At 48.6% G+C, this 24,683-nt stretch overlaps 1 protein-coding gene across 5 annotated transcripts; it reads right to left on the reverse strand.

The window, feature by feature from the left end:
* Positions 1-20,375: 20,375 nt before the first annotated feature.
* Positions 20,376-23,909, reverse strand: LOC123135754 (uncharacterized). Of its 5 annotated transcripts, XR_006466164.1 has the most exons (4): positions 22,682-23,909; positions 21,806-21,912; positions 21,559-21,715; positions 20,376-20,681 (listed from the first exon to the last, which is right to left on the reverse strand). XR_006466164.1 is itself a non-coding variant. In XM_044554959.1 (3 exons), exons 1-2 carry the CDS (start codon positions 23,809-23,811, stop codon positions 21,825-21,827), a joined length of 1,218 nt encoding a protein of 405 aa, XP_044410894.1. In that variant the 5' UTR covers positions 23,812-23,909; the 3' UTR covers positions 20,376-21,715; positions 21,806-21,824. The 5 variants fall into 5 exon arrangements, 3 of the variants coding, with proteins under 3 accessions (XP_044410894.1, XP_044410895.1, XP_044410893.1); XR_006466163.1 differs by having other exon boundaries at positions 21,559-21,912; XM_044554959.1 differs by having other exon boundaries at positions 20,376-21,715.
* Positions 23,910-24,683: the final 774 nt, after the last annotated feature.

The following is a 24,683-nucleotide window of genomic DNA, read 5'->3' on the forward strand; positions in this document are numbered from 1 at the left end:
CCTACGGTATCCGGGAGTTACACGATCTCATGGTCTAAGGAAAAGATACTTGACACTGGAAAAGCTCTAGCAAACGAACTACACGATCTTGTGCTATGCTTGGGATTGGGTCTTGTCCATCACATCATTCTCCTAATGATGTGATCCCGTTATCAATGACATCCAATGTCCATAGTCAGGAAACCATGCCTAATATGTAAGCAGCTTCTCCAAGGTCCTTCATTGAAAAACACTTATTCAAGTAGGCCTTAATGTTGTCCAAAAGTTATATATCATTTCCCATCAAAAGTATGTCATCTACATATAATATGAGAAATGCTACAGAGCTCCCACTCACTTTCTTGTAAACGCAGGCTTCTCCATAAGTCTGCATAAACCCAAACGCTTTGATCATCTCATCAAAGCGAATGTTCCAACTCCGAGATGCTTGCACCAGCCCATAAATGGATCGTTGGAGCTTGCACACCTTGTTAGCATTGTTAGGGTCGACAAAACCTCCCGGCTGCATCATATACAGTTCTTCCTTAAGATAGCCGTTAAGGAATGCCGTTTTGACATCCATCTGCCATATCTCATAATCATAGTATGCGGCAATTGCTAACATGATTCGGGCGGACTTCAGCTTCGCTACGGGAGAGAAAGTCTCATCGTAGTCAACCCCTTGAACTTGCCGATAACCCTTAGCGACAAGTCGAGCTTTATAGATGGTAACATTACCATCCACGTCCGTCTTCTTCTTAAAGATCCATTTGTTTCCTATCGCTCGCCGATCATCGGGCAAGTCTGTCAAAGTCCATACTTCGTTTTCATACATGGATCCTATCTCGGATTGCATGGCTTCAAACCATTTGTTGGAATCTGGGCCCGCCATCGCTTCTTCATAGTTCGAAGGTTCACTGTTGTCTAACAACATGATTTCCAGGACAGGGTTGCCATACCACTCTGGTGTGGAACGTGTCCTTGTGGACCTACAAAGTTCAGTAGTAACTTGATCCGAAGTACCTTGATCATCATCATTAACTTCCTCTTTAGTTGGTGCTGACACCACAGGAACATCTTCCTGAGCTGCGCTATTCACCGGTTCAAGAGGTAGTACTTCATCAAGTTCCACTTTCCTCCCACTTACTTCTCTCGAGAGAAACTCTTTCTCCAGAAAGGACCCGTTCTTGGCAACAAAGATCTTGCCTTCGGATCTGAGGTAGAAGGTATACCCAATGGTTTCCTTGGGGTATCCTATGAAGACGCATTTTTTTGACTTGGATTCGAACTTTTCAGGTTGAAGTTTCTTGACATAAGCATCGCATCCCCAAACTTTTAGAAACGACAGCTTAGGTTTCTTCCCAAACCATAATTCATACGGTGTTGTCTCAACGGATTTAGACGGTGCCCTATTTAAAGTCAATGTAGCTGTCTCTAGAGTGTATCCCCAAAATGATAGCGGTAAGTCAGTAAGAGACATCATAGATCGCACAATATCCAATAGAGTGCGATTACGACGTTCGGACACACTGTTACGCTGAGGTGTTCCAGGCGGCGTGAGTTGTGAAACGATTCCACATTTCCTTAAGTGCGTACCAAATTCGTGACTTAAATATTCTCCTCCACGATCTGATCGTAGGAACTTTATCTTTTGGTCACGTTGATTCTCTACCTCATTCTAAAATTCCTTGAACTTTTCAAAGGTCTCAGACTTGTGTTTCATCAAGAAGACATACCCATATCTACTCAAGTCGTCAGTGAGAGTGAGAACATAACGATATCCTCCGCGAGCCTCAACGCTCATTGGACCGCACATATCAGTATGTATGATTTCCAATAAGTTGGTTGCTCGCTCCATTGTTCCGGAGAACGGAGTCTTGGTCATTTTGCCCATGAGGCATGGTTCACATGTGTCAAATGATTCATAATCGAGAGACTCTAAAAGTCCATCAGCATGGAGCTTCTTCATGCGCTTGACACCAATGTGACCAAGGCGGCAGTGCCACAAGTATGTGGGACTATCATTATCAACTTTACATCTTTTGGTATTCACACTATGAATATGTGTAACATCACGTTCGAGATTCATTAAGAATAAACCATTGACCATCGGGGCATGACCATAAAACATATCTCTCATATAAATAGAACAACCATTATTCTCGGATTTAAATGAGTAGCCATCTCATATTAAACGAGATCCAAATACAATGTTCATGCTCAAACTTGGCACTAAATAACAATTATTGAGGTTTAAAACTAATCCCGTAGGTAAATGTAGAGGTAGCGTGCCGACGGCGATCACATCGACCTTGAAACCATTCCCGACGCGCATCGTCACCTCGTCCTTCGCCAGTCTCCGTTTATTCCGCAACTCCTGCTTTGAGTTACAAATATGAGCAACGGCACCGGTATCAAATACCCAGGAGCTACTACGAGCACTGGTAAGGTACACATCAATTACATGTATATCACATATACCTTTAGTGTTGCCGGCCTTCCTGTCTGCTAAGTACTTGGGGCAGTTCCGCTTCCAGTGACCACTTCCCTTGCAATAAAAGCACTCAGTTTCAGGCTTGGGTCCATTCTTTGACTTCTTCCCGGCAACTGGTTTACCGGGTGCGGCAACTCCCTTGCCGTCCTTCTTGAAGTTCTTCTTACCCTTGCCTTTCTTGAACTTAGTGGTTTTATTCACCATCAACACTTTATGTTCTTTCTTGATCTCTACCTCCGCTGATTTCAGCACTGAATATACCTCAGGAATGGTCTTTTCCATCCCCTGCATATTGAAGTTCATCACAAAGCTCTTGTAGCTCGGTGGAAGCAACTGGAGGATTCTGTCAATAACCACGTCATCCAGGAGATTAACTCCCAGCTGAGTCAGGCGGTTGTGCAACCCAGACATCTTGAGTATGTGCTCACTGACAGAACTAGTTTCCTCCATCTTACAGCTGCAGAACTTGTCGGAGACTTCATATCTCTCGACCCGGGCATGAGCTTGGAAACCCATTTTCAGCTCTTCGAACATCTCATATGCTCCGTGTTGCTCAGAACGCTTTTGGAGCCCCGGTTCTAAGTTGTAAAGCATGCCGCATTGAACGAGGGAGTAATCATCAGCACGAGACTGCCAAGCATTCATAACGTCTTGGTTCTCTGGGATGGGTGCTTCACCTAGCGGTGCTTCTAGGACATAATCTTTCTTGGCAGCTATGAGGATGATCCTCAGGTTCCGGACCCAGTCCGTATAGTTGCTGCCACCATCTTTCAGCTTGGTTTTCTCTAGGAACGCGTTGAAGTTGAGGGTAACGTGGGCCATTTGATCTACAAGACATATTGTAAAGATTTTAGACTAAGTTCATAATAATTAAGTTCATCTAATCAAATTATTTAGTGAACACCCACTCAGATTAGACATCCCTCTAGTCATCTAAGTGATACATGATCTGAGTCGACTAGGTCGTGTCTGATCATCACGTGAGACGGACTAGTCATCATCGGTGAACATCTCCATGTTGATCGTATCTTCCATACGACTCATGTTCGACCTTTCGGTCTATTGTGTTCCGAGGCCATGTCTGTACATGCTAGGCTCGTCAAGTTAACCTAAGTGTTTTTGCATGTGTAAATCTGTCTTACACCCGTTGTATGTGAACGTTAGAATCTATCACACCCGATCATCACGTGGTGCTTCGAAACGACGAACTTTCGCAACGGTGCACAGTTAGGGTGAACACTTTCTTGAAATTATTATGAGGGATCATCTTATTTACTACCGTTGTTCTAAGTAAACAAGATGCATAAACATAATAAACATCACATGCAATTAAACAGTGACATGATATGGCCAATATCATATAGCTCCTTTGATCTCCATCTTCGGGGCTCCATGATCATCTTCGTCACCGGCATGACACCATGATCTCCATCATCATGATCTCCATCATCGTGTCTCCATGAAGTTGCTCGCCAACTATTACTTCTACTACTATGGCTAACGGTTTAACAATAAATTAAAGTAATTACACGGCGTTAAATCATTGACATGCAGGTCATACAATAATTAAGACAACTCCTATGGCTCCTGCCGGTTGTCATACTCATCGACATGCAAGCCGTGATTCCTATTACAAGAACATGATCTCATACATCACAATATATCATTCATCATTCATCACAACTTTTGGCCATATCACATCACAAAGCAATTGCTGCAAAAACAAGTTAGACGTCCTCTAATTGTTGTTGCATCTTTTACGTGGCTGCAATAGGGTTCTAGCAAGAACGTTTTCTTACCTACGAAAAACCACAACGTGATTTGTCAACTTCTATTTACCCTTCACAAGGACCCTTTTCATCGAATCCGCTCCAACTAAAGTGGGAGAGACAGACACCCGCTAGCCACCTTATGCAACTAGTATATGTCAGTCGGTGGAACGTATCTCACGTAAGCATACGTGTAAGGTCGGTCCGGGCCGCTTCATCCCACAATACCGCTGAAGCAAAATAAGACTAGTAGTGGCAAGAAAGTTGACAACATCTACGCCCACAACAGATTTGTGTTCTACTCGTGCAAAGAGAACTACGCATAGACCTAGCTCATGATGCCACTGCTGGGGAATGTTGCAAAAAATAAAAAATTTCCTACGGTTTCACCAAGATCAATCTATGAGTTCATCTAGCAACTAGAGATAGGAGTGCATCTACATACCCTTGTAGATCGAGCGGAAGCGTTCAAGAGAACGGGGTTGAGGGAGTCATACTCGTCGTGATCCAAATCACCGGAGATCCTAGCGCCGAACGGACGGCACCTCCGCGTTCAACACACGTACGGTCAGGGAGACGTCTCCTCCTTCTTCATCCAGCAAGGGGGAAGGAGAGGTTGATGAAGATCCGGCAGCACAACGGCGTGGTGGTGGATGCAGCAGGGATCCCGGCAGGGCTTCGCCAAGCGTTTGCGGGAGGGAGAGGTGTAGCAAGGGGGAAGGGAGGCGCCAAGTGCAAGGGTGCGACTGCCCTCCCTCCCCCTTCTATATATAGGGTCCCCAGGGGGGCGCCGGCCCTAGGAGATGGGATCTCCTAGGGGGGCGGCGGCCAAGGGGGTGCCTTGCCCCCCAAGGCAAGTGGAGGCACCCCCTCCCCTCGGGTTCCCAACCCTAGGCGCAGGGGGGCCCAAGGGGGGGGGCGCACCAGCCCACCAGGGGCTGGTTCCCCTCCCACTTCAGCCCATGGGGCCCTCCGGGATAGGTGGCCCCACCCAGTGGACCCCCGGGACACTTCCGGTGGTCCTGGTACAATACCGGTGACCCCCGAAACTTTCCTGATGGCCGAAACTCGACTTCCCATATATATAATTCTTTACCTCCGGACCATTCCGGAACTCCTCGTGACATCCAGGATCTCATCCGGGACTCCGAACAACTTTCGGTTTGCTGCATACTAATATCTCTACAACCCTAGCGTCGCCGAACCTTAAGTGTGTAGACCCTACGGGTTCGGGAGACACGTAGACATGACCGAGACGGCTCTCCGGTCAATAACCAACAACGGGATCTGGATACCCATGTTGGCTCCCACATGCTCCTCAATGATCTCATCGGATGAACCACGATGTCGAGGATTCAAGCAACCCCGTATACAATTCCCTTTGTCAATCGGTATGTTACGTGCCCGAGATTCGATCGTGGTATCCCAATACCTCGTTCAATCTCGTTACCGGCAAGTCACTTTACTCGTACCGTAATACATCATCCCGTGACCAGACACTTGGTCACTTTGAGCTCATTATGATGATGCATTACCGAGTGGGCCCAGAGATACCTCTCTGTCATACGGAGTGACAAATCCCAGTCTCGATCTGTGTCAACCCAACAGACACTTTTGGAGATACCCGTAGTATACCTTTATAGTCACCCAGTTACGTTGTGACGTTTGGTACACCCAAAGCACTCCTACGGTGTCCGGGAGTTACACGATCTCATGGTCTAAGGAAAAGATACTTGACACTGGAAAAGCTCTAGCAAACGAACTACACGATCTTGTGCTATGCTTAGGATTGGGTCTTGTCCATCACATCATTCTCCTGATGACGTGATCCCGTTATCAATGACATCCAATGTCCATAGTCAAGAAACCATGACTATCTGTTGATCAACGAGCTAGTCAACTAGAGGCTCACTAGGGACATGTTGTGGTCTATGTATTCACACATGTATTACGATTTCCGGATAACACAATTATAGCATGAATAAAAAGACAATTATCATGAACAAGGAAATATAATAATAATCCTTTATTATTGCCTCTAGGGCATATTTCCAACAAGCCTCACACCGCAGCCGACCAGTCAGCGCTCGTTCTCCCCTCAGCGTGGGCATCCGCTGCGGTGGCTTCGCCGGCTCCAGGTGGTTCTCTTCCTGGGCCCCGCCCTCGTCCATCGCGTTTGTGCTCTCGGCACGGTGAGGTCAACATGGTCAACAAACAACAGCCATCGAAAGAGGCTGACAGTAGGGGCCCACACAGGAAAATGCCTCCTTATTACGCGCAAAATAATGATTCCTCCACTTGATAGCTGGACCCACCGGAAGGGTCTCTGTATTTCGCGAAAAAAATGCCCCCCCCCCCCGCTGTCAGCTCGGACCCACTGGAAATGCCTCCTTACTACGCACAAAAACTGAACACTCCCCCTGCTAGCTGGAACTCACCTTGGTGGGAGGCTGACTTGTGGGCCTACTAAGTTTATGGGGACGGAGGGCTTTGTCAACTTAGTCAATATGAACGACTCTAGCTCCATTGTCCGTACGATGTCCATCCAACGGCCGTAGTGCTTCTTGAATCTCTGGTCTTCGTGCTCCAGCCGCCCAAAGCAGCGCCGGTCGTGCCGCGTGCTCCTGCCTCCCGTGGCCGGCTGTGATGCCGCGAAGGCCTCACCGCCCCCTACTTCTACCACCGCTAGCCAGGCCATCCCTCTACTCACCCACACCCCCTGTTATTCTGCGGCGATGGCAGCCTCACCCTCGTACTCCTCTTCGCATGGGCATCCCCTGCTGCGTCTTCCCCGGCTCCGCGTTGTCCCCTTCCTAGGCCTCGCCGTCGTCCACCGCCGTGGTGCTCTTGGCGCAGTGTGGTCAATGTGGTCAACGACCGACTTCCATCGGAAGAGTACTGTGCATGGAGAGGCTGACAGCTGGGTCCATGGCGGCCACAAGGAAGTGCCTCCTTATTACGCGCAAAATAATTATTCCTCCACCTGACAGTGGGGACCCACCGGACGGGCCACCGTATTTCGCAAAAAAAAACGTTTCCCCCTGACTGCTGGGACCCACCAGCTACATCTTCGCATGCAAGGAAGTGCGTCCGGGCAAAAAAAATGATTCGCCCCCCTGACTGTTAGGACCCACCAGCTACATCTTCGCACGCAAGGAAGTGCGTTTGGGCAAAAAAAAATGATTCGCCCCCCTGACTGCTAGGACCCACCAGCTACATCTTCGCAGGCAAGGAAGTGCCTGACAGTCGGGACCCACCTGGTTGAAGCGTACGTAGCGTTGTCATTCTGGTCGCGAACGTGTACGTACATACTGGTCGTAGTAGAGGCGCGCACGTACACATACATACAATGGCGAAGGTGCAAGAAAGAAAATATGGCCACGTACGTACATACGGGCAGGGTCTCGAACGCCTACTCGCGCATACGTACATGGCTGGGTCAGAACGGAGAAATAGCGTTGTCGTCATGTTCATGGGGAGGCAACGGAATGCGTCATGTTCATCGGGAGGCAACGGAACGCGTGGGAGCCAACTGGCTGGGTCGGAACGGAATGCGTGGTCATGTTCATCGGGAGGGCTTGGACGGAACAGGCGATGGAAACGAGGCCTGGCATACCGCACAACGGAGGAAACGGCCTTGTGTTTGACCGGCCATGTTCGAAACGGGGTCCTGTTGATCGGGAGGGGCGTGGCATACCGCAAAACAGAGGAAACAAACCTCCTATGGTCGAAACAGGGGTCCTGTTGATCAGGAGGGTGTGGCGTACCGCAAAACGGACGAAACAAAATTGTGTCGGAGCGCTACGGTCGAAACGGGGGGGGAGGGGTGTGGCGTACCACAAAACGGGACTCCACGGGATATTGTTCATCTCCACCGTCGACCTCCTCCAGCATCCACGGGCTACCGTCGACCTCCTCCAGCCTCCACGGGCTCCTGTTCATCCAGCCTCCACCGCGCGCTACTCCACCGGCTACTGTTCAACCACCCCTCCACAGGCACCCCTCCACCGTCTACCGTTCATCTAGCCCTCCACACCACGGGGTCCTGTTCAACCACCCCTCCACGGCCACCCCTCCACCGTCTACTGTTCATCCAGCCCTCCACACCACGGATTCATGTTCATCCAGAGGCAACGCCACTGCTCACTGTTCATCCAAACCCCCCTGCAACGCTCACTGTTCATCCCAGAGGTAGCATCGATCAGCTTCAGTTAGCAGCAGTAGAAAAGGAATCGCTCCATCGGGTTCAGTTAACAGCCATCGATTGATCGCTCGGGTAAAGTAACGCGTAGCCTGCAGTGCAATCGCTCGGGTTCAGTTAGAGCCCAACGCCTCGCTCGGGTTCAGTTAGAGCCAATGCCTCGCACACACACGCGTACGTACGAGAGAAACGCAAATCGCTCCGCCCCCGACCTCCCACCGTAACCGGCAACTCCTCAAAATTTTCCTCCCCCTCGCTTCTACCACGGTTTTTTCCGTCATGGACGGCCCAAAGAATGTCATGCAGTTGCGTCTCCGGCCCGCCCAAGACGAAAAGCCCATTTTCTGTCATGATTTTTTGTCATAGAAGTAGGAGCCCACCACATCTATGATGATACCGGGTTTTGTCACAATTATCGTCATAGAAGTGTCATATGTATGACAAAAAAAATTCGTTCGGCCCAAAATGTCACAGATGTGTCTTTTTTTTTGTAGTGATAAACGGATGAGACAGGCCGATGAAGTGGACATAACGAGAAAGCTTATCCACTACCACCATCACACAGTTAAAATGACCGGAGCATGGCAATCTGAGGGAGTCATGGATTAAGGGGTCCTCGAACAGCCGGACTATGTAGCGTGGGCCGGACTGTTGGGCCGTGAAGATACAAGACAGAAGACTCTCTCCCGTGTCCGGATGGGATTCTCCTTGGCGTGGAAGGCAAGCTTGGCGCCCGGATATGAAGATTCATTTCTCTGTAACCGACTTTGTACAAACCCTAGTCTCCTCCGGTGTCTATATAAACCGGAGGGCTTAGTCCGTAGAGGCAATCATAATCATACAGGCTAGACTTCTAGTGTTTTAGACATTACGATCTCGTGGTAGATCAACTCTTGTAATATGCATATTCATCAAGGTCAATCAAGCAGGAAGTAGGGTATTACCTCCATAGAGAGGGCCCGAACCTGGGTAAACATCGTGTCCCCTGCCTCATGTTACCATCAATCTTAGACGCACAGTTTGGGACAGACAAGAAACTATATATGCATACATCGCTTTGCTTTGCCTTGCTGCTCAATCGATCTAAATCATATAAGTCACAAAACAAGAAACTATCAACACCATGAGCGACGGCGACTACCCTGCTGACTGCGGCGACGATGACTGTTTTGTCTGTAGCTGCTGCGACGACGGCTCTCAGGGCCACACTCCCCTCCGATGCCTCTGTTTTAATCGAAAGTGATTCCTTGTATTGATCGATGGTTACACAGAGTATATATATCCCCTGGTGAGATGCGACGATCCTGAAGAGATGCGTCGGTTCCAGGAGGATGGGAGAGACGCGACGGTTGCGACGGACACAGGCGTCCGTGCAGGCGCAACTGCTCGTTCGATGGGCAAGGGAAGATTTCCCTTAATTACAGATTATAGTTTAATCTTAACACTCCCCCTAATCTACGCTTGACCATGTAGAATCATCTTCACAATTGTCCGGGAAATTCTATCATCTCAAAAGATTCTCCTTCAAAAGTTCTTCATAAAATCTTTGATGAGATCCTGAAACACATACTCACAAAGAAAGATAGCATAATGTGATGTCATTAAAATAAGGATATCTCAATAAGAGACTCCCCCTGACACCTGCAAGTCCCTAAGTCTTCGCATACCAATTCCATGAACACATTTCTGGAACGTAGAATTTGGTAGAGACTTGGTAAATAAATCAGCAAGGTTGTCGCATGATTTGACATGCAAAATGCTTATTTCCCCGCTTTTCTGAAGATTATGGGGAAAACCCATTTAGGAGAAACAGGCCGCATTATCTTCATAGATAATGGTAGGTGATTCTATCGAACCAATTCCACATGACTGTTGTATGTGGTTTATCATTCTACGAAGCCATACACATTCACATGTTGCTTCAAATAATGAAATTATTTCAGAATGATTGGTAGATGTTGCCATGAAGGAACACGAAGCCGGTCTGAGATCTGGCATTATGGGTATCAGACAAATAGTCGGCATCTGCATATCCAATCATATCAGAGTCCTGATTTTTCTGGAACTGGAAAAATAAACCAAGATCCTTTGTGCCTTGGAGATATCGAAAGACATTCTTCACTCCAGACCAATGACGTTTGGTGGGAGCTGCGCTATGTCTAGCAAGTAGATTCGCTGCAAATGCAATATCAGGTCTTGTGCAATTTGCAAGATACATAAGCGCTCCAACGACACTGAGGTATGGAACTTCAGGTCCCAACACCTCTTCTCCATCATCCCTTGGTCTGAACGGATCTTTCTCCACGTCTAGAGATCGAACCACCATAGGAGTTTTGGATGGATAGGATTTGTCCATATTGAATTTCTCCAATATTTTCTGGATATAGGCAGATTGGTGTACCATGATTCCTGAGGGAAGATGCTCAAGTTGAATACCTAAGCAAAATTTGGTTTTACCCAAATCCTTCATCTCAAATTCCATCTTTAGGTGACTGCGTGCTTCATCAATGTCTGGTGTGCTGCCGATGATGTTAAGATCATCAACATACACAGAAATGATGCAAAATCCTGTAGAGGACTTCTTGATGAAAACACATGGGCAATCAGCACTATTGGAGTAACCTTTCTGAAGAAGGAACTCACTGAGTCGGTTGTACCACATCCGCCCCGACTGCCTTAAGCCATATAATGACTTATTCAGCTTTACACAATACATGTTGCATTTTGCATTTTTATTCGGGACAGAGATTCCATCAGGAACCTTCATATATATGTCTGAATCTAGTGACCCGTAAAGATATGCGGTCACGACGTCCATCAATTGCATAGATAGACGCTTTTGCACTGCCAGAGATATAAGATATTGGAAAGTGGTTGCACTCATCACTGGAGAATATGTTTCAGTGAAATCAATGCCGGGTTTCTGCGTGAAACCTTGTGCTACGAGCCTTGCTTTATATCTCACCACCTCATTGTTCTCATTCCGTTTTCGGAGAAAAACCCATTTGAATCCCACAGGGAAAACACTGGGAGGTGTAGGTATTGCTTCAGTGAATACCTTTCTTTTGTTAAGCGAGACAATTTCTGCTTGGATTGCATCCTTCCATTTAGGCCAGTCGAGCGCTTTTGGCACTCAACGATAGACCTTGGATCACGATCAGTGAGAAGGGTATCTGCAATCTTTTCAGCAAAATATATGTCGACAGTCGTAGTCTTACGGTCAAATGATTCTCCAGAGTCAACATAGTTGATGGAAATTTCCTGTACCCCTAGTGACTCTTCGTGATTTCCCAATACGATCGAGTCTGGGTGTTCCGATGTCCCAGTCAGTTTGTGCACACTGGAACTGGGTTGTGGAGGTTGCCCTTCCACTGGGTGTATACTACCCATCAAGAGTTTGTCAACGTTGAGTTGACCTGCATTTACTGACTCTGAGGTTTTTCTCCTTGATTTCCTTTGCTGCTTGCTAGAAGCATGCTCCAGTTCAGAGACCGTACTACTCCCCCTCTTTTTAGGAATAGGGAGTTCAGTGGTTTTTGTTGGTACCTCCACTCTTTCCGGCGCGTTTCTGGCTGGGTTTAAGGATTTTGTAACACCTTTCAAATCAATAAACGAATCTGGCAGATTATTTGCAAGATGTTGCAAATTAATGATCTTCTGAACTTGAAGTTCAGTCTCTTGGGTACGTGGATGAGAGGATGAAATGGAATGAGCATTCCAATCAATTTCCGGGCATTCTTTCTGGTACTTGAAATCTCCCCCTAATGCCGGAAAATGTTCCTCATAAAATATGCAATCAGCGTGACGGGCTGTGAACAGATCCCCAGTCAGGGGTTCCAGGTACTTGATAATCAACGGTGATTTGTACCCCACATAGATCCCCAACTTCCTGTGTGGGCCCATAGATGTCCGCTGTGGTGGTGAGATCGGGATGTATGCAGCACATCCGAACTTACGCAGATGGGAAATGCTTGGAGGATTTCCACGTACCAATTCCAGAGGGGGAGAACTGTGATATGCAGTTGGCCTCAATTGTATCAAGTCAGCAACGTGTAAAACAGCGTGACCCCAACAAGAGGTTGGCAAGTTGCAATTCGTCAACAAAGGTCTTGCAATGAGTTTGATCCTCTTAATCAATGCTTCAGCCAAACCATTTTGTGTATGAACATATGGAACAGAGTGCTGAACTTCAATCCCCAAAGCCATGCAATAATCATTGAAAGCACATAAGGAGAATTCTGCAGCATTGTCCATTCGAATTGACTTAATTCGACTTTCAGGATAATGGGCTTGCAACTTAATGACTTGCCTCATTATCTTGGCAAATGCATGGTTTCGTGTGGATAGAAGACACACATGTGACCATCGTGTAGATGCATCAATCAGAACCATGAAATACCGGAAAGGTCCAGATAATGGCTGAATGGGACCACAAATGTCTCCTTGAATACGTTCAAGGAACTGAAGTGGTTCAGCTTGTATTTTGAGGTGCGAGGGCCTCAAAATTAGCTTTCCCATGGCACAAGATGTGCACACAAAATCAGAAGATTGAGGAAATTTTGACTCAAGCAAATTATGACCAATGGAATTGCTAGTAATTTTTCTCATCATCCCTATTCCAGGATGGCCTAGGCGATCATGCCAGGTTTGGAATGCATTAACATTCTGAAAAATTACTTTGTATGCAACATGTTCCACGGGTTTGATGTACGTATAGTACAAACCAGACGGTAGAGAAGGAATTTTCTCATGTACCTTTTTGCCATATCCGTCATCTTTAGTAAAGAGTAGATACTCCTCTTTGTTGTCTTCATGGGTTTCAATGTGAAAACCATTCTTACGGATATCTCGATAACTGATCAGGGTACGTGATGAGTCGGGATATAATAAAGCATCCTCAATCGTCACTTGTGTACTGCTTGGGAGGGTGAATATGGCACGACCAGTACCAACAATCACTGTATCGCGTCCAGCGATAGTTAGAATATCTCCATTCATCTTTTTCAGAGTTTGGAAAAATTTCATCTCCCTCAGTATGGAGTTTGTGGTACCACTGTCCACAAGGCATAATTCCTCTTCCATCGGATTGTCCCCGTAGAGAACTATATAAAACAAAGTATTTTCAGTAAGAAAATCTCATAGTCATATATAGAATACAATCTTTATTATACCAAATGTGCTGATACAATACAATATAAAGACAACAACAAACTTATGTTATTATTACAATCATCACAAATGGACATAATTAAGTAGATCACTAGGAGATTGAGGGACTAATCAAAGTCGCCAAATACATGGTTTGCGGTGTACTCAATCAACGTGTTCTCCGTTTCAGCAGTATCCTCAGGCAGATAAGGAATCATGGCATTGCTCGGTCCAGGAGGAACATCGTGCGAATCACCGGCTCCTTTTTCTCTATGCGGATGAAGGTTGAAGTTGGCTTCAAACCTTTTCCCTTGAGGTGCTTTGCGTCCCTGAGATTGCTGGTACAGCATAACCAGATGCTTGGGCATTGTGCACTTTTCAGTAGAATGCGTGTAGCATCCACACTTGCTGCAAAGCTTAGGTTTATCAAACCTAGGCTTTGAAGTGCCTTTTCCCTTGCCTGGGTATGGAGATCTCCTGTTCCCATTTCGCTTTCGCTTATGCTCGAAATTGGATTGTTTACCCCTAGGGGTACCATTAAACTTTTGTCTATTTGCAACATTCAGATGGACTTCAGGTAAAGGTTGTGCCCCAACTGGGCGTTGAGAGCCATACTTAGTGAGTAGCTCATCATGCTTTTCAGCCTGAGGTAACATGTGAATAAGCTCGGAATAGACAGTGTAGTTTCGAGCACGGTATTGCTGTTGGAGGATTCTATCTGAAGGGAGCATAGTAGACAAAGTTTCTCTATCTTCTCCCCATCAGTAGGTTCCTTCTCGCAAAAGCGCAGTTTGGAACATATCTTATGAACAGCATGATTGTACTCACCGATGGACTTGAAATCCTGAAGACGGAGATGAGTCCAATCATGGAGTGCTTCTGGCAGGACTACTGCCTTCTGCTATTCATACCTCGTTTTGAGGGCCAGAAACAGAGTACTAGGAGATTCCTTCTGTAAATACTCAGACTTGAGATCTGGATGAATATGGTGCCTTATGATGAATAAGGCAGCATAGTTCTGTTGTTCTGTCAGCAGCGTCGCCCCATCCAGGAGAGGAGTCTCCGGGGGTTGTATTGCACGCGCTATCCCACGGGACGCAAGACTGATCTTGATGTCCATAGCCCATGTAGGGTAATTGTGGCCATTGAGGGCAAGCTCCTCAAACTCTTTGGCAGTCATCTTTGCCTACATGAGGAACCAGAGATAATTAATTTACGGGTGGTAAATTAAAACCATCATGGTTCTGTAATAAGAACGCAAAAATTTGATGCTCAAGTGTAAAACTTGAAAAAAATTCTCAACCTCAATTGTGTAAACATAACACCTTGAAGATCACTTAGATCTCACAGTAATAGGCTACATTGCCATTACCTTGTGTATGCTACAATTCATATATAAGGAGGGAGAAATATTCAAAAATTTGCAAGTTTGATATGCGAGAGAAGATGATCTCAATCGCAAGTACATGTTCCAGAGAACTGGGTATGTGGTAAACACATAGAACATGTCATTCTTCCCGGATGAACTCCGGTACTTTATTTATATGCAATCCATTACATAATATAAACACACCTACTAATAATTACACATGTCCTATCATAGAATAAATCTAGAACAGGACTAAAATGTAAGTAGTAGTCAATCTAAGTACTAAACAGTACTAAACATAGTCTAAAAATTGCACAAATACAATAATTAGTACTAATGTTAAGAAAACAGAGAAAAAGAAAAAAATCCACACTTCTGGCGGGCCCACCCGCCACAGCACCGCACAAGGACAGGAGGGGGCGGGTGGATCAGATAAGGGTCGGAGTATCCGAACCCCGCACCACCACCTCTGCTCGATCCCCTCTCTCACATGGCAGTGCCGGCGGGAGGAGCGACCGCCGCAGGCCCTCGTGATTCCGGTGGTCACCGACGTTGCCCCGATGACTCCTCCTCGTCCGAAGAAGAGTCGACGACGACGTGATCCGGGCGAGCAGCATTTGGAGCAGCGCTGGCGAGTCCGAGACTTACCGGAGCCCACGAGCCGGGGCAGCGGCTGGAGCGACGGTCGATGGCGGCGACGGCGCGCCCGAAGAGACGCCCGAAGCGTCGTGCGGCTCGGCTGCTCAAGCCCGCAACCGTCTCCTGTTGAGGCGTGGCGATGGCGTCAACGCCCTCCATGCCGGCTCCAAGGAGGACTACTCCGGAGGCACCGGTTGGCGCGGAGACGAAGGTGAGCGCCTCCTCCTCGTCACGACGGCGCGCATCGGCACGGGCGCGTAGCCAGGAGGGCCACGGCTCGGGCCAAAAGCCTTGCCAGCGGGCGTCAGCGTCGAAGGCGGTAGCCACGCGGCCGGTGGCGGTGGGGGTGGAGGCGGATAACCGGGGGGCGATCCAGGCACAGCGGCGGCCCCGTTAATCATCGGAGCGCTCGGGCCGGCCACCACCCGAAGGTCCTGTGGTGCATGGCCATGGGCGCGAGGAGCACCGTGGTGGGCGCGTCCTGTGGCGCGATGACCCTGTCCCGAGGCGTGGTGAGCACCAGGAGCGGCGCGTCCGTCAATGTCGTGATCGTGTCCAGCGGCACGGTGACCACCACGGGCGCCATGTCCAGTGGCGCGGCGACCATAACGGCCAGCGGCGCAACGGCCGAAACGGTGGACGGCCTGCATCCTCCGACGGAAACGTCGGATGCCACCAACGCCATGGTAACGGCGACGGTAGCGACGACCGTCCTCACGGATCAGGCGGAGGAAGAAGGAAACAAGGCCAGGCATCTCACCGGCGGCGAGTGCTCCCTCTCTTCTCCTCTCGTTGTTGCCTTTCGCTCTCGCTGGTTGTCTACGTGCGTGATAACGTGATTGAATCGAAAGTGATTCCTTGTATTGATCAATGGTTACACAAAGTATATATATCCCCTGGTGAGATGCGACGATCCTGAAGAGATGCGTCGGTTCTAGGAGGATGGGAGAGATGCGACGGTTGCGACGGACACAGGCGTCCGTGCGGGCGCAACTGCTCGTTCGATGGGCAAGGGAAGATTTCCCTTAATTACAGATTATAGTTTAATCTTAACAGCCTCCTCATCATCCTCCTCCTGGTTGCGATCCTCGTCGCGACCTTCGTCTTCGTCCTCCCCGTCCGCATTGCCGTCGAGGACGCCTCCCTCGCCTGCCTGACCCTCACCGGTCCCAACGGCACCATGCTCGCCTATGACATCTCCCGCGCCATCGTCGTGCACAACCGAAACTGGGCCATGCACGCCAGGGTTGGCGCATCGCTCGACGCGGAGCTGCTCTTCGCCGGCGAGCGCTTCGCCAGCGTCAGGATGCAGGGGAGCTTGCACCGGAATATCTGGCCATGGAAGACAGAGGTGTACAACGTCGCGGCGTCGGGCGAGAGCGCCGCCCCACTCGGAAGCGTCGGGGTGGCGGAGTTCGTGAAGGAGAGCGCAGCGGGAGGTGTGTTCCGGCTGTAGCTCAAGCTCGCCGGGGAGGTCAAGCACCCGCCGCATGGCGACACCCACAGGCTAGAGGTCACCTGGCCACTAGAGCTGCCGTTGTCGTCGCCGGCCAGGTTCAAGAAGATCAAGTGCGTCTAAGGGCATCTCCAGCCGCGCCCCCAGGAAGGCCTCCCCAGGCGATTTTTTCGCGCCGGCGCCGAAAAAACGGCCTAGTCGCGCCCCCAGGAGCCCGATTTTCGTCGGCTTGGGCGGAAAACAGCGCCGGCCCTAGCCCGAACCCGGCGCGCTGGGGGGCGCCCGGGGGCGCCGGGGCGAGCTGTTTTGGCGCGAAAAAGACGCGGGCCAGCCGCGTCAACGACTCGGCGCCTCGTCTTCCCCCAACGGCCTCGGTTCCCGCGGGGAATCAATGGCAAGGTTGCCGCCGGTCGGCCTTGCCATTGATTCCTCATGGGCGGCGCTTCACGGGATGGCGCGACGACTCCTCCCCTCCCTAGCACGCGTACACACGGGCGCGGCCCGGCTATAAAAGCCGGCGGCCTCCACTCGCCTGTACCCACACCAGCCCCACCCCTCGCCGCCGTCCAGCCCCTCCCTCTCCCTGCCTCTCCCGAGCGCCGTCGCCCAACCCCTCCCTCTACCTCTCTCGAGCCCGCCCAGCCCCGCCGTTGCCATGGCAGAACACTTCTCTGGAGACGAGGCGGCGGCCAACGGCTTCGGCCGTCGTTCGCTCCGCGAACAAGAGTCCTGGCTCCTGTTCCAGGCGAACATCCCGGCGCCGCCGGACATGCGCGCCGGGCCAACGGGGTGGAGACTCAGCGCCGGGGGAGTGCCCATTCCCCCGTTGCCCGACGCCGTGGCGAAGCCGAAGTACTTCGCCGAGGAGGTCGAGATCGTGCGCGCGTCCCTCACAGACGCCCAACTCTCCCTCCCCCAGTACACCGCCGACAACCACGCGGCCTGGGCGGCGTATTTCGAGCGCCGTCAGCAGCAGCGATTGGCGTCCACCAACGGCGCGCCGGTGGTCGGCGACCGGCAGAACAGCGAGGGGCGCCACCTCTGGTGGGGCGTCCCCGGCCGCACACTCGAGGGCGTGCTCACGTACCTCGAGGGCGGCAACGACCCGCCATTGGCGTACCCCCCGGCGCAGCATCGACGCGTCGGGCCATGGGCGCCAAGGAGGTTCGGGTCCTCCTCCTCCTCTTCCTCCTCCCGATCCTCATCGCACTCCTCCGGCACTCCGGCCCTGCTCAGCGTCAAGGCCGAGCCCGCGGCAGAGTCGCCGCTCGGCCGGCGCACTCACAGTGCCGGCATCGTCATCAACGAGGGCGGCCGGCGCGCCTCCTCCTCGTCGGCTCCTCCGCACTTTGTCAAGCCAAAGACGGAGCCGGGGCTGGTGCCGGTGAAGACGGAGCCGGGGCTGGTGCCGGTGAAGACGGAGCCGGGGCTGGCGCCGGTGAAGGCGGAGTTCGACGACGACGACGCGGCCCTAGAATGGGCGTGCCAGGACTCCATTGCGATGGAGAAGGCGCGCCGGGAGAAGGTGAAGGAGCGCCAGCGCGCCGCCCTGCGCCGCTTCGAGGAGCGCCGACGCGGCCGCAATGAAGACGGGGTCGTCGTCCTATGCGACAGCGATGACGACGTCGACGCGCCGCCGCCAGTCCGCCATGGCGACACCGGGTCCAGCAGGGGCGCCCGCATCAAGGAGGAGAAGGCCGACGACGATGATGGCGGCGACGACTTCAGCCCCTTTCTTTTTTAGATTAGGTTAATGTAATGAAAATGCGCGAATTTCGCCGAAATTTGCCATGTTTAGCCGAAATTTAACTACTTTTTATCATAACTTCGCCGAACGGCCCTTTTTTTTAATACGCGCCTGGGGGCGGCCCTGGGGGCCGACGGCTGGGGACCGACTCGCCCCCAGGGCCATTTTTTGCGCCGGCTCACCCCCAGACGGCACTTTTAGACGCCCCCTGGGGGGGGGCAACAGCTGGAGATGCCCTAACAAATCATGCATGCATAGCTCCAATGTTGTCAAGCAGCTAACGGTAGGGATGCATGCAGCCTCTCGACGAGCGTGCTGCATTAGCTTTTGCTTCATTAATTTTCTCCAAGTGCTTCACTCTCTCCATTCTTGGTTGTTGGCTGATGCCTGCAATAAGTTGCAGTAGGTTTATGAGAGGACAAAACATTTTTCATGTTTAGAAATGCAGTTAATCTCAATGGCAAAAAAAGGTGCAAAAATGGTTAACTGTTTGTAACAGAAAAAAGAGAGCTTGTAACCACGCGTTTAGTTTTCAATGCTGCTTTCAACCATGTTCAAATGTCGCGCATGATGTTCGCATTTATTAGAATTTCACACAAGTTAAGAAAACCAGCCCCAGACAAATGAATGTTTCAATGGAGAGCTGGTTCCAATTAAGTAAACTCAAATTTTAGCACATCTTCTCCCTCTGGAAGAGAGAAAGAAATTACCGTGTATATTCAGTAAATTGAAAACTTCGAGTTCAAGTGGTTTGGATTAAAATCCTCTAATCATTGATATTTTTTAAGATGAGAAAGTGATTTCTCAACATAATTAGTTAACCCCAGTCCCAATGTTTGGAAAACTAAAGAACAAATGTCATAGAGATGCCGTTGTGATAATAGAAAATACTGAGTTGTGGCTCTGAAGTGTCTGAAGTGAAGCGTCTATTAATGTTAGCCGTATTAGCTTCTGGCAGCCAAATATAGAAAATGTCGTGTTGGAGGGAAAAAGTACAGTAAAAAAACTTTGTTATAAGATTGCTGTTAACTTTCTGCTCTGATTCAAGTTAATATTTTTAAAAACGCACTATAGCTTCACCCTTACTTGGGTGTAACCCAGGAAGTCTGAAAGATTTGGAGTTAACAATCAACTCTGATTCAAATTCAGAATTCAGAGTAGAAAATTTACATCACACAGTAAGAAAAGTGTGATGTAAATTTAGAGGCTAGTACTTTCTCTACTTACCACACTGACAAATGGACCGGACTGTGGTAGCCAGGTTGGTGTCATGCTCGCTCTAAAATAAAGACTTGCAAGTACAAAGGAGGCTAGGAACAAGCCCTCTCGAATCCGACTGATATATGATGTGTCATGTCCATACTGTGATGGACTACATGAACCATTATCACCTTCTATGATGCTTTCCATATCATTTTCCTTCTGCCCAGTGATCAAATACGAGCTACCTACTAGGCTGAAAATAGTTTTCTTTGTAATGCATCAAAGAATTGCCATCAAGAAACGAAAGTATCAGTCTCATCAAGGGCTAGCAGCGACCAAAGTAGCATGCAACGGAGTAAAGAAAAAACACTTGGCCACTAGTAAACTTAATACATGATGAAGGCACGGTGCTGACAGTTGATGATAAAATACAGCTCCTGTTTTGACCCCGAAAATTATAACAATTGTCTCTATGGAATAGAGATGAAAAACTTCAGATTCGTTCTATTGTCTCGCATTTGCACTATACATGTAACTCCACTGGTGCTTTGCATTGTTAACCATGCAACAATAAGTAGGACCATATAGTGTTCAGAAGCGAGACAGAAAAGAAATCAGTCCTTCTTCCTCACCAATATGTCACCCTAAATTGTTCCTCTCATTTTCCGTGTCAGATCTGCACAACCAACATTTAGAGAAAATATTGGAGAAAGAAATTCCAGAAATAAGAACGATGCAATCAGCTACCATTTCCAATTGGTATTCATCACATGCCTTCAATACATTAGATACTAAAAATGCACACTTTAAATTATAGGGTAAAACAATTTTATTCGCACTATAAAAATGACATTTCTGTTTTGCTGAACCTGTATGAAAATATGCCCATTTTAATAGACTGAATTGGACATTTATGAAAACTACAGAATAGCTTTTTGCTCAGAATCCTCTAATCATTGATGTTTTTTAAGATGAGAAAATGATTTTTCAACATAATTAGTTAACCCCAGTCCCAATGTTAGGAAAACTTAAGAACAAGTGTCATAGAGATGCCGCTGTGATAATAGAAAATGCCGTGTTGGAGGAAAAAGTACAGTAAAAAAAACTTTGTTATAAGATTGCTGTTAACTTTCTGCTCTAATTCAAGTTAAGATTTTTAAACATGTACTATAGCTTCACACTTACTTGGGTGTAACCCATGAAGTCTGAAAGATTTAGAGTTAACAATCAACTCTGATTCAAATTCAGAATTCAGAGTAGAAAATTTACATCACGCTTTCTGTTTACATTCATGCATGATTCGTTCATTTTTTTTCAAATATAAGCGCACGGAGCTCCAAGTATGAATTGATTAAAGCACAAGATGCTGTTACTTTATTCGACTTGCTATTTTGTTCAGTTTGCCTCACTCAGCTGAGCTGATGAATCCGACAGGCATGCGACAGTAACTCATCAACCACCATGTTACAATCTCTAGTATAACACTAGAAGGTTTACTTTAACTTAAAAGTTCAAAAAAGAGATAAGTAGGAGCTTCCCTGAATAAAACTTACGCCAGCATCAGGCCATACTTGTCACTGAATCTTCAGGGCATCATCAACTTACAGAGCCTTCAGAATCATGTATAGTGCATCAAAGCCATTGCCGACATGTCTCGCATCGTCTCCTGGAAGAGGAAGAAAGCACCGTCTACATCCAGTTTCAGCACATCTTCAATTGCAAAAATTCAAATACATTAAATCAGTATGCTCCTATTGCCCAGCCACTTTTTGCTTGAGGAAGAACCCCATATCTTGTCACCTGGTGGTAAGTCACTTCATCAGCCAACCTGTTCACTTCTCCTACATTTCATTAATCTTGATTCTATAATTTCAACAAGCACCAGAGAAGGGCGACAGAGAGCTGATCTGTAAATGCAAGCACACACCTGAGATCTCATTTCCTACAACTTCTACAGCCTCACATCAGGAACAAACAAAATGTGCACCATCCTCACACAGGTTGGTTTGTAGACTGAGGTACCTAGTAATTCCTATGTCTGAAATTCTGCAAAATTCCAGACTACATGGCATCCCATCCGGCATTGTTCCTTTCCTATTCCAACTTTCCAGATAGAAATTTGCAAAAGTGATGGTACATAAGACCCACTTTACTATCCTAAACAAATATGCTAAGTGATAAAGCTGCCCTCACAATCTATATGGAATTATGGATAGTGCTTTTATGGAATAAATAGCTAAAAGATATAGCAGAAATTAACATGGTAGTGTCATAACCCTTTTCAAGGTTACCATAACATAACTTCCCTTATTGTATGAAATGCCCTCTGTTTTTCAGCACCATAGCATTACCATACAAGCGTCAATTTGCTTCTCCAGCAAAAACACCAGGGCGTTAGAAATATCTGTTTATGTGGCGATATACTCAACTATTCAGTTTCGAGATCAGATGCCCCTAGAAAAGTACCACCCAGAAGGTCATCCAAAACTACAAGAGGCAAAAAAAAACTGATATACAAACTACTATTTCAAAGAATTTGCAGAATACCCTGATGCAATATGACAAAGACAAGTTCATAGCAGTGCAATGGTTTCTTCTCTACTGAATGACGTAATGAACATACCAATTTTCTTATTAGTCTTGGTTCATGTAAAACTGAATCTAGCTGGAACCTACCCTCTGCAAGCTGTTACATAATCTTCAGCGAGATGCGGTGCAGCATCCTTATGAGGGCATATGAACTTCTCGACGAATACCTTCTCGCTGATCATGACTGCACCAAAGTAGTGCCGGTCATGATCTAGCAATCCACTTTCCTTGAGAAATTTGACAACATAGTACCGGGGTCTGAGCCGGCCCTCCAAGCTATACATGAGCATTGCCGGACGACAAGCAATATATGCCGGTTCTAACCCCACCTTGGAGATGAGGAACTCAGACCTGCGCTGCAGCGATTCCTTGGACCTTGTCAGTATCAATGGAGCCTTAGAAACAGCAATGCCCACCTCAGCATCTGTCCACATGAACGTGTTCTTCAAGTAGTCCACCCTGGCTGCGATCTCCTCTTTGCTGAAACATGCAACAGCATGCAGCGCGTGGCTGAACATCCCAGAACTACAGGGCATACCTATGTTTTCGGCGCGTGCCACCATGCCCTGGAAACGCTCTGGATTGGTGGTGAGCAGACCTGGTCGACTGATGCATAGCTTGGCAATATCACAAGCACCTAGCCCGCACTCCTGCAGATAAGCGACATTGGGCTTGACGATGCCGTCGAGGTCAGACGAGAGAAGGTAGAAGTTCCTCTTGAGGGCCCGGAGGAGGTTCTCAAAGGACCCAAAGAGAGGCATGTAGTACTGCAGCTTGGAGACGATGGATCTGTAGCGGAAGCTGTTACGGGAGAGCGAGACGAGGCGTGCGATCTCAGAACGCGAGAGACCAAGGCCAGTGAGCCCCGCGACGTTGGGGGCCAGGGTTTTCTCCACACCGGCGCAGAGGAGCTGCGGGTCCTTGGCGACGAGGGCGGCGACATCGGCGCCGGAGAGGCCGAGGCCGGCGAGGAAGGAGAGGACGGCGTCGGGCTTGGCGGGGGATTTGAGGTGGGAGAGCCTGGCGGAGGCCTTGGCGGCCTGTGGTCGGGTGAGGCCGCAGGAGGAGACGAGGTAGTCCTCCACGGCGAAGCTACTAGGGTTGGGGGAGACGGCGGGCGCGGCGGCGGAGATGAGGCGGTGGAGAGGGGAGATGGCGTAGGCGGAGGTGGAAGGAAGGAGCAGTTCGGTGAGGATCCATTTGTGGAGGCGGAGCATGGTGTACTGCTGTAGGCGGCGACGCGGTGGCGCCGGCGGTGAGGGAACGGCGCCGGTGCGAGGGCGAGAGAGAGTGATGAGTCTGGTTGGACCTTGATGCTGACCAAATGACCCCACCTATCAGTGTCTGTCGCATCTAATAATGGGCTGGGCTGGGCTGGGCTGGGCTGAAGCGACTCATATGCCAAAAAAGAACATGCTGCACCCCGTCTCCTAAAAATAACCATAGAAACTCCGTAAATACGAGTTTTTGTTGTCGTAAACAAATATTTGAGTTTTTTTCCTTTATCTTTCTTTATTTATGATTCATTTACATAGAATAAAAAGACACCCTTGATAATATGTTGTTCAACAGAGAATGAGCATCGATCCGGCCAAAGACTGCAAGCGATGTAATCACACTAAAATTTCTCTGACCGCACCCACATCGTGCAATCAAGATCTAAAGCTCGTTCGTCGAGTGAAATAATGCCAAGCAAACACGATCGTAATGTGTAGGAAGCGTGGTGGCACCTAGTGATTGCTCACTCCATGTGTCCCTGCAGAATGACACAGGGCAGTTTCGAAGATCAAGACTTGTGACTTCTTTTCACCGGTAAACTCGACACCGACTGTGAATTTCGCAAGGGCGGTCGAGAACGCGGTACCATCTCTGTTTGCCTTTCAACACGGCATCTGACGTGGTTGTAGCAGTCTGCACGATCTTGTGCCAGCTGCTCTGTATCTCTGTGGCACCATACTTGTCACGTACAATTCCCAACCCCATATTATGCAGGCACGTCAAATTTATGGTGTCAGTTTAAATCCACTGCCGAGTTGATCATTAATTGGAAGCTCTTTTTTGTTTGTTCTTTGTAAAGTTCAGTTGGTAA

The sequence above is a fragment of the Triticum aestivum genome, chromosome 6B (assembly GCF_018294505.1).
Source record: "Triticum aestivum cultivar Chinese Spring chromosome 6B, IWGSC CS RefSeq v2.1, whole genome shotgun sequence".
NCBI lineage: Eukaryota > Viridiplantae > Streptophyta > Magnoliopsida > Poales > Poaceae > Triticum > Triticum aestivum.